The sequence below is a fragment of the Hylobates moloch genome, unplaced genomic scaffold (genome assembly GCF_009828535.3).
Source record: "Hylobates moloch isolate HMO894 unplaced genomic scaffold, HMol_V3 SCAFFOLD_6, whole genome shotgun sequence".
Taxonomy (NCBI): Eukaryota; Metazoa; Chordata; class Mammalia; order Primates; family Hylobatidae; genus Hylobates; species Hylobates moloch.
This window is the reverse complement of record NW_026652281.1, coordinates 79,320,326-79,331,218: the sequence shown is the minus strand read 5'-3', so window position 1 is coordinate 79,331,218 and position 10,893 is coordinate 79,320,326. Positions and strand designations below refer to the sequence as shown.

Here is a 10,893-nt window from a genome sequence, read left to right as displayed (position 1 = left end):
TGAAATGGGCACCAGACTGCCTGGCAGTCATGTGATTGTCAGCAAGTTGCTCTGCCTTTCTGTTTCTCAGTTTCCCCATCTGTAAAATGGAGCTGGTAACTGCAGTACCGGTCTCATAGGACTGTTTGCAGAATAAATGAGCTGATTTATGTAAAGTGCTTTAAATACTGCTTGCCACATATGCAAGAAACAGGAGCCACCCTCATGTCTTGTACCTAATGTACTGCACCTAAATGTACAGACCCGTCGAGGCTGGCTGCTCAAGGTTGGCCTGGCTCAGAGACACTGCGCTGCAGGGCCCAGTGCCGCAATCCCCGTTTCTGGCAGAGGTTGGCAGCAGCCATAGGAGGCGCCCCATGCATTCTGAGGTCAAAACTCTGCTAAGTTTGGGTTGAGGCCTTGGCATGCAATTCTTGCAATTTTATTCAATGCAGCCCATACTCTATGGGGGTCTTTTGGTGGGGGGTGGGGGGTCTTGACCTGTGTGGGATGCAAAGGAAGCAAGCCAGGGTCCTCTCCTTGAAGAGTTCACAACCAGCTGTAGGTGAAGAGGTCGCATGCTCAAATGCTAGTGGCACCGCAGCCACGGGGGTCTGTGAGCTGAAAGACGCATACCCTCAAGTCCAGAGGAAGCAGGGAGCATTCAGCTCCAGCCAGTGGATGAAAGAGAGGGAATATTGCCAGGTCATCAAAAGCCAATTTCCAAATGTTGTCATTAAACAATTCATAAGCTGTAAACACTGTGAGGACCAAACCAAACGCATCGCAGGGCAGACTTGGACGGGGGTGCCTGTTTGTACATCAGAAGCTCAGGACCCTAAGGAACACCCTCAAGAAGCAGGGACTTGGTGCCAGGAAGGGTGTCGCTGGAGACCCCCAGAAGGGGCCTAAGGCAGGCTAGGGGTACGGGGAGGCTTGTTTGTGAAGTCAGGTTTAAGCTGAACCTCAATGTTTTGAAAGGCAGGTTTGTAACAAGACGGGTCAGGTGTTCCAGGCTCTGGGGATGGCAGGAGCTAAGGCAGAGAGGAGAGAAGAATTTTATGGGGGCCAGTGGGAGGTCAAAGCTGTATAAGCATGAAAGAGCCAGAGAGCCAGATTTTGGGGTCAGGGAGTGGTAGAAGTCACCAATGCAAACGCATTCAGGGTCCAGACAAGTACCGCAAATGAGACAGGCAATGGGGTGTAAGGACAACGGTGTCACCGTGACTCAGCTCCACTCAAGTTTCCAGGTGTAAATGTGGGATCTTCTAGTTTCTCAAAAAAAAGCAAAAAAACTTCATATTTTCAGGCAAAACCTCCCAATTTTAAAATGTTGGCTATTAATTAAAATAATTTTGAAAACATCATGTGATCCAGCGGAAGTCTACCTGTGAGCTGCATCTGGTGACCAGTGCACAGCCTCTGTGTCCAGCCTTCTTCCCAAGATGCTCTGGGAGGCTGTGACAGCTGTGAGTCATGGCTGCTCCCCTGAAGCATTCTGCAGCTGGGAGGCCCTGGGCTCATCCCCTTCACTGCAGGGCCCCTGGGCCTCCCCTGCCTGGGCATGAGCTGGCAGGGGCAGGCAGCATATCAGTGCTGATTCCCAGCACAATGCCTGGGCTTGGGGCAATTGACAAACCTCTGCTGATGAGAGGAGGGGCTGAGCCCATGAGCAGTGGAGGGGAAGATGGGGATACACGGGAATGACGCATCGCGCAGCAACAGGCAGAAGGGCAGGGACGAGCTGGATTGGGAAGGAGACTGGTTTTGGACATAGAACTGGTAGGACTTAGAGATGCCTGATAGTGAGGGGCAAAGGGAAGTCAGAGGATCGAAGTTGTGAGCCAGGAGCTGGCGTGGACAGAAAAAGGAAGTGGAGAAGGAAGCCTGGCGTGGGTGGACAGACGGGCAGGGTTTGGGTGTGCCAAGTGGGAGTAGTGTGCATTCGCAGTAAGAAAGACCAGAAATAGCGATCCAGTGGTCAGGCCTGCAGCTTTGATATGTGGCTAAGTGTCAAGGAAGGTTTAAGTTTGGGAGCTGATGAATAAATTCAACAGCATGTGACTCCTATGTTCTTAGAGAAAAAGAAAAAGGACCTAGGTTGGGTATGATTTTCTATCTTCCCTGGTGATTTTTCCTTCTTTTAGAGGCAGCACTTCAATTTCCCATTGAAAATTCAACCTTCTCTTAATTTCACCTCATGTGGATAATGTGGGCCCACCCCAAGTAGCAATGCAGGTCTGACCAATAATAATAGGTGCTAGATTGCAGCTTTCATGAGGATAGTCTCTTTCTGCGGGGGCTGCTGAAATAAACATGAACCTGATGCCATTGGGGGCTACCACGTGGAACCTGAGGATGAGGCCAGCACAGAGAAGAGAGTTAAGTGATGGAGGCAGATTCCTGATGACATCATGTGAACTACTGGATGCCGCCATACCTAAAGCCAGCCACCCAGCGTCTTCTCTTACATGAGCCAAAGACTTCTATTTTGTGCTTAACCCAGTTTTAATTGGGTTTTCTGTCCTTTGCTACCAAGAGAATCCTGGCTGATAAATAGCCCTGCTACTGAGAACTCCAATCAACAGGCTCAGCTACTGAGTCAGTCCTGGCAGGAGGCAGGTGGGAAGCTCCACCCTCCAGGCAATCTGTGATTTCTCCTGCTGCGCCAGTCAGCACCTACACCGGGGTGAGCAGCCCTCCCCTGCCCAGGCCTCTGCCTACTTCCAGCTGCAGCCCGCCCACCTGGTCTGCACAGCACAGGACATGGGTCTCAGCTTCCATGCCGGCTCTGCGTCCACTTTCATTCTCTTTAGGAGTAGAGCCTGGCTCTGAATCCCAATGTTCTTGTGGGGCTGCTCTCTTTAAAGGCTGAATGTGGCTGGGCCCAATGGTTCATGCCTGTAAATCCCAGCACTTTGGGAGGCTGAGGCAAGTGGATCACTTGAGGTCAGGAGTTCGAGACCAGCCTGGCCAACATGGCAAAACCCGTCTCTACTGAAAATACGAAAATTAGCTGGACAAGGTTGCGTGTGCCTGTAGTCCCAGCAACTCAGGAGGTTGAGGCAGGAGAACTGCTTGAACCCAGGGGGTGGAGTCTGCCGTGAGCTGAGATCGGGCCACTGCACTCCAGCATGGGTGACAAAGCGAGACTCTGTCTCTAAATAAATAAACAAATAAATAAATAAAGGCTGAATTCTCTGTTCACCTCTCCTTCCCCTGCTGGCTGGAGACCTGCTTTAAAGCTGACCCTCTTGGAACTCTCATGGCTACCGTGCCTGTACCTGCCTGAGTGAGGACTCTGCCCACAGACTATACTCACTGCATCCCACCCAACGGAAAGCGCCCTCTGGCCATTGGCAGTGGCCTAGACCAAGCCTGAGGCCCACACCTCAGGAAGCGTCCCATGCAATGGGGTCAGTCCCCTTTCCACCAGTTGCCCTGCTAAGATGCCTGTCATACTTCTTGGGCCCCACAGTGCCCAGACTCTGCCATGGGGTAGAGCCATCAGCCCACACTGACTTGGGTGACCAAATGAAGGTTACATCTTTAACTTCCAAGTCATTCACATGTTTGGTCTTGGTTTGTATCAGATCCAAACAAACCAAGTGTAAAAGAAACAATTTTGAGAGAATTAGGAATGTTTAAATATGAAGTGGGTATCAGAGCATGATAATTAATTATGGCCACGTGCGATAGTGCCATCAAGGTTACAGAAAAATAAACAAACAAACGTCTTTTTTTGTTAGAGATGTATACTGAAGGATTTATGAGTGAAATAGTATGATAGCTACAATTTACTTTCAAATGTTAGGGGGATACGTGAAACAACAATAGCAGAATGTTGGTAATTATTGAAGCAGGTGATGGATACACGCCTCATTACTGAACTAATCTCTCCACTTTTGCATTCATTTGAAAACTTCTTCCCAGAAAAAGGCATTGCTGAAAATGCAAATGGTCATAGGATGAGTTGAGTCCACCCAAAGTGCACTCCAAAAGCACTGACACCCTCATCCAGGCCACCACCATCTTCAGCGAGGCTGTTCTTAGCTAGGCTGTTCTATGCCTTGAGCCTCCTCTCTCGGGGCTCCCTCTGCCCCCTGATCCATTCTCCAAATCAACCAGAGTAGTCTTTTAAATTCCTCAATCAGGACTGGGCGTGGTGGCTCACGCCTGTAATCCCAGCACTTTGAGAAGCTGAGGCGGGAGGATGACTTGAAGCCAAGAGTTTGAGACCAGCCTATTTCTACAAAAAATAAAAAAAAACTAGCTGTGTGTGGTGTGCACACCTGGAGTCCCAGCTACTTGGGAGGCGGAGGTGGGAGGAACGCTTGAGCCCAGGAGGTTGAGGCTGCAGTGAGCCATGATCACGCCACTGCACTCCAGCCTGGGCAACAGAGAGAGACTGTCTAGAAAAACAAACAAACAAACAAACAAACAAACAAACACCCTCCATCAGATCATGTCACCCTGCTAACAAGCCTCCGGCGATGACACTAATAGCTGACCCTTGTATAGAGGGCGGGAGGCCAAGGAATGATTCAGAGCACTTTACACGCATTCACTGGACAATATCCCATTTTTCAGATAAAGCTGAGGTACACAGATGTGAGGTAATCTGCCCCAGGCCACATGGTCTCAGATGGGCTGGCTCTGACCATACTATATTCTACCTGTCTCCGAATCAGATCCAAACCTGCTGGCCCACAGGATCTGGTCCCTACCTCCCTCTGGGACCTCCCATGACACTCCTTGTTCCCCATGCTCTAGCCACTTGGCGAAACCACAGTCCTCGAACTCCTGCCGCAAGGCCTTTGCTCCTGCTGTGCCCTGTGGGGAATGCCCTTCCCACAGATGCCCCATGGCTGCTCCTGGTCATCACTGAGCTCAGGGAAGGCCTCTGGCCACCTGGCTCCAAGCAGCCCAGCCTCCTCCACCCTGTGACCCTCGTTCACTGTCCTGTGTTATTGTCTTCGGAACACTTAGTGTGACCTGAAATCATATTATTCGTTGTATCCTTGTTTATTGTCCCTACCCAACAGAAGGAACAGGGCCTTGTCTATCTGTTCACCACTGTACCCTTAGCACTGAGACTCATGTGGTCCCCTATGTAGTCACCAGCCACATGTGGCTACTTTAAACTAAAATTAATTAATTACAATGTAAAGTGCAGTCAGTGTCTCAGTGGCACTAGCTGCTTGTGAAATTCCCAACAGCCACCTGTGTCTAGTGGTTACTGTACCAAACAGGGCAGATACAGGACATGTCTACCATCACAGAAAGTTCTAGCGAGCAGCAGTGGTCTACACCAGCGGTCCCCAACTTTTGGGCACCAGGCACTGGTTTTGTGGAAGATAATTTTTCCATGGATGGTGGCAGGGGTGGGGATGGTTTTGGGATGAAACTGTTCCATCTCAGATCATCAGACATTAGATTCTCATAAGGAGTGTGCAGCCTAGATCCTTCGCATGTGCAATTCCCAGTAGGGTTCCCATGCCTATGAGAATCTCATGCCGCTGCTGAACTGACAGGAGGCAGAGCTCACGCGGTCATGCTCGCTTATCCGGTGCTCACCTCCTGCTGTGCGGTCTGGTTCCTAACAGGCCACAGACTGGTACTGGTCTGTGGCCTGGGGGCTGGGGACCCCTAGCCTAGACCACATGATATATCACAGAAATATGCCCCTGGGGAAACGTAGCATTCATTTATCAAAAACAATTTAACGAGTGCCTTTCTGTATATAAAATATACCCTGGGTACCCGTCCTGCCTGGATGCTCACTGCTGTCCCACTTCCTGGTGTGACCAGGCTGGAGGCGGCACTTGCGTGGTGACGCTGTGGGTGATGATGGGGATGGTGTGCCTATCTGTACTGTCACACATAACTAACATGGCTATTATAAAGGCAAACAGATGGACCATGGGGAGCTGCTGGAAGCCCACTTTTTGGATGAGTTATTACCTACTATAGAAGGGAGACTATGGGTTTCTTCCTCCCAACAGATGCCACTCTGCAGGAGAAGCAGTGCTGTGAAAAACCAGAGAAAGACAAGCGGACCTCAAATTCCCCTTCCCGGCTTTGTCTCTTACCACCTGCTAGCTGGGCACATCACTTAATCTGGGGAACACCAAAAGATATGACACACATGTTATCACATCCTCCTGAGCACACGGCAGACGTGGCTGATCAATCATCACATCCTTTCCTTGATGAACCAGAAAGAAGGTTCCAGATCTTTCTCAGGACGGCACTCCAGCAAGCTGTTTCCCATTCGAGTTGGCAAAAGAGACACAGCCGATTTGCCATCTGGGATCTCACTGTCCTAAGTTCTGGCTTCTTCGTCTATAAGATGGGAAATACCACCAGCTGCCTCATAGGATCACTAGGGGTTAATTGAGATGATTCATTTGTTCAGTTATTCATTCATGCATTGAATATTTACTGAGTGCCCACAGGGTGCCTATACGTGCCTGATACCTGCGGCATTCAATAAACGGCAGCTGTCACAAGTAGAGGCATCTGTGTGCTGCCTTCTGTGCACTGCTGTAGTGGCGGTGCAGCCTCCATGTCCTTACTTCGCCTCTCCCATCCCTCTCCTCTGGCCCAGCTGACACTTACAGCATCACCAAGTGAGGGGGAAAGGAGCCCATAAATGCTAGCACGAGGATTTTACAGGCAGCACATTTCCCAATAAAAGAGACTCTCCTTTTTCTAGTCCCTTCCTTTCTTCCGTTCTAAATAAGCCCTGGTTGGATTAGCTGCCCACATTTAACTTTTCTTCTTCAGATTCCCATACACAAAACACTGTATTAACAAGCCATGTCTACCAGGCCGAGCTGTATTTCCTATAAACTCTCATTTTATCTCCTCTAAAACACACAGTAATAGCATCCTCTGGAGAATATTAAATCAAACCAACCTGCAGCTGCATTTGTTTGCGCTTTTCTGCTCCTGGTAAATTCTGGCAACAGATGGGTGTGTGTTACATAAGCGGTGCCCTGGCAGGAACCGCAGTCCTCCACACTCTACCCTGGGTGTGGAAAGACCTCGGCTCTCAAATCCCTGCAGCCAACAGCTCCCCCAAGCACCCGTGATGACACCCCATGCTCCTGAGGGACTCTTAAGACCCTGTGCCTTTTTAAACAATTCTATAAGCACAAGGAAGGATGAGTACAGGTTAAAGAAGAAAGGCAGGCCCTGGCCAAAAGGGATGAAGCTTATCTTTGTTGTAATCCTGTACATAAAATCTGCTTTCCTTGCCCTGAGATATATATTCAGTGACAGGGCTGAGCTGCAGGGCACAGGTGCGGGCAGCTGGCATTGTTCCATTGCCCATTCCAGAAGAGGGTGCCGATGGCCACCTGCCAGGAAGCACTGAGTAGGACTTGGAATGAGAGGACCCGACCCCAGATGCTCGTAGTGTGCCATGGCTATGTGGGCTGAGGCTGCATTCCGGGGTCTGAGGGTCAGCCTCTGAGCACACAAGAGGCCAGGTCTGGCAAGTGGAGACACGCCCAGAGAAATTTCCACAAGTTCCCAGTGGCTTGGCCTTCTTTTTCTCAAGTTTAAACTTCAGGTGTTTATTTAAAAACAAACAAGCAAACAAACAACCTCAATGATCAGAAATCAGAGAAAGCTCTGGGCAGCACTGTGCGAACACACAGCTGGCCAGGGCTTACCTGTCCTGTTAGTTTCCTGACTCGAGGTGCCTCGCAACTGACAGGTGCTCGCGACATGATCACTAGGTGGATGGACAGCTGGTGGGTGGCAGAACTAGCAAGAAGCAGCTCAGGAAAGGAGGATGGGAGGGATGGAGGGAGGGAGGAAGGGAGGACTGCCTCTCTGGAACTAGGTTCCCAGCTCTGCCTCCAACCTGCCATGTGGTCTCGTGCAAGCCACCTAGCCTCTCCTATCCTCTCATCCGGGTATCAGTAAGGATAACACAACTGCTTATGGATTATTAGGAACATGAGCTCATTCATTCATTCATTCATTCATCAACCGCATGTTTCTCTTTTCACTAGGGCAGGGGTGGAGATGACTCAGGGGTGGAGATGACTCAGGGGTGGAGATGACTCTTAAGGGGTCCATGGTGGCCTGGGAAAGCAGCCATAAATTCTGGTCAGGAGATGGTGGAACACGTTTATGAGGTCCCAGAGAAGCGCAAGGGGCAGGGGGCAGGGTCGGCTTCCTGGAGAAAGTGACGTCTGGGTTTCCAGGAATATGAGGCAGAGACGGGCATTCTGAGTTGAGTGAGATGGGGGTGTGGGGGGCAGGGATAAAGGTATCACTACTATGGTCAGGGGGTGGAAAGCCAAGGCAGCCTGCATTCTGACAGGAGAGAGGCAGGGCCTGGCGTGAGGGGATTAGGAGGCTCTGATGTCACACTCAGGGGGTTGACCTTGATCCTCTGGGCCAAGGGGAGGCTCTGAGGGTTTGAAGCAGCAGAGATGTGTGATTGGATCTCCCTGGTGGCTGCTGGAGACAGACTGAAGGGTTGGGCCTAGGGCCAGTGAGAGCAATTAGGAGGCTGTGTTCTTTCACACCTCCGTGCCTGTGAACATGCAGGGCCCTCCACCCAGGATACACTTTCTCCTTTCCTGCCTCGGCTGACTGCCATTGTCCTTTGCCATCACAGCTCAGGTGTGTGTTCCTTCAAGAACCTTCCCTGGTCTCTCCCAGCCTGAGGCGGGCTCCTTTCTCCACACTCCATGCAGTCTAGGGCAGGCTAGTTCCAGCCCAGAGTTTTGTTTGAATTGTATGGTGGTTTAAAAAGAACTTAAATTAGCTACTGACATTTACAAATAAGGAAGGCTCATGTCAAAACTCAGATATCCAGCTCACTGGGCATGTTGGGAAGATCTAGCAGAACTGGCTGGTATTCTACAAAGCAACCCTTAGTTGAAGCTGAAAAGTGGCCTTCCCTTTCCCTAGGGCATGGGCTTGCCAGTCTGCCATATTCCCCACCACTCCCTAATGTCTCTAGCAAGATAGAAGGTGAGGCTCCGTTTCTATTTATAGTCTCACTTGAACGATCACTTCCCTTACAGATTTGAAAGGAAAGTACAACTCTTGCCCCTATGTCTACCATAAGAGGGGCAGATAGGCCATAGTTCCCTGATGAACTATGAGTGCATGAAAAACAGCCCAGAAAAGGAAGGAAAGGGTGTGGGCACAGGCAGCCGCATGAGGGTAGATAGTGTGAGGTTAGAAAGGAGGGCGTAGATCCTGCAACCGAGGTGGTGGGTCCAAAGGTAGCAAGTTATCTCAATTGATCACAGTCAGTTACAGATCTGACTCCTTTTTCCATTCTATTGCCCCTTCTCATTGCTGTACTTGATTAGTCTTTTAAAAAATAAAAAATAGAACCAGAGGGACACAACAGCCAGAGGTTAAGAGCCTGGCTAGACACAGTGAGGTCCACAGAACAGGAAGATTGGGACGCCTGGGAGCTGGCTAGGCCTGCAGAATCTCAGCCCTGCTCCAGACCTGCTGAATTAGAACCTGCATTTTAGCAAGATCCCACAGATGAGTCAGTGAAAGTTAACATTTGAGAAGTGAAGGCTAAGAGAAAGGGCCTGGAGTCCAAATGCAGGCGTTCACATTCTCATTCTGACACTGACTGGCTGTGACTTGGGGCAAGTTACATAACCTCTCTGTGTCTCTGTTTCCTTATCTGTAAAACTGAGTCTCAGCTTGTATTTTTCCAGTTCCCCCAAGGGTGGCCTGATACCACCTCCCAACGCCAGCAGCCGGAAGCTCTGTCCCTGGGGGCTATGAGAATGCAGTGTGAACCTGCCAGCAGGCTCTTGCTGCAGACACAAGGCCAGCAGGGCTTCCGTGTATCCATTTTGCAACTTTAGGAATCAGGCTATTGGCAAACTGCTAAGCGCTTCCATCAACCCAGTGCCCAGTGGGGAACCAGCGCCTGTTACTTACGCCATCAGCCATCCAGTAATTCCGAATCTTGATCTTGGCCAGACGGAAGTCCCCCAGCTGTCTTGTGTTTCGAATAACAAAAAACAGCTGGAGTGGTGGGTGGAAGGGGCAGGTCCACGGGGAGGAGTCTTTCTTGCCCTAGAAGGCCAGCAAGAGAGGGAAATCATTAGGCACATTTCTGCCTCTCCCCAAAGTAAAATGGCAGTGGCTCTTTGACTCGAAAACCAGGAGAGGCCTGGTGAGGGCTCAGGGCAGACAGCCAGGCCACCCCGTTGCCATCACCCAGGCTGGGGACTCAGATCACCCCGTCTGGACGGCACTTCACAGCAGGCTACTGACCCCGTCCCACCCCCTGCACAAAGCTGCCACACGGACCCCTCTGATCTGCCAACCAGATGGAATTTAAAATGCAGCGGGCTTTATTTTAATCAACTTAGTCGGCTTTGAGGAGAGCCCTGGGGGAGGGGAAAGACGCTAGAGAGAAGGATGGGACGCTATTTGATTAACCTGGCAAACAAAGCCTTTGATTTTCTTTTGTAAAACCCTGACGAATTTTTAAAATTTTTAAATAGAAAAGAAAGCAAGCTACTGGCTCAGGCGTTGGTTGGGCCAGGGCCAGGGCACTGAGCCCTGGGATTTATTCTGTTCCTTTCAGGGTTTCCAAGCTCAGAGGCTTCAGTTTGCAGACTCTCCCCCTGGCCCCCCGCCCCGGCGATGGAAGCCCCAGGGGCAGGTGAACAGAGACGCCTTGCTGTCATTCTCATTCGCACTGACAAAATTGCATGTCATGAGTGCTTTGGGTACAGATGGAAAAAGCCAAACCAGGGGACTTCTCTCAGCCCCAGCTGCCTCCTCTTGGCTTTCTACAATACCCATTCACTCTCCATTGGGACAAAACTCACAGCTGCTCCCAAACGCATCCACGCTGGCTCGACCCAGTGCCTTGGCACAGGCTGGGCCTCTGCTTGCTTG

At 50.5% G+C, this 10,893-nt stretch overlaps 1 protein-coding gene across 1 annotated transcript in view; it reads right to left on the bottom strand.

The window, feature by feature from the left end:
* The window catches only part of KATNIP (katanin interacting protein), a 238,319-nt gene that overhangs the window by 55,685 nt on the left and 171,741 nt on the right, over positions 1-10,893 (bottom strand). Inside the window, exon 15 of the mRNA XM_058440369.1 lies at positions 9,922-10,059. Coding sequence (XP_058296352.1) covers positions 9,922-10,059 — 138 coding nt within the window. The remainder of the gene's footprint in view (positions 1-9,921; positions 10,060-10,893) is intronic.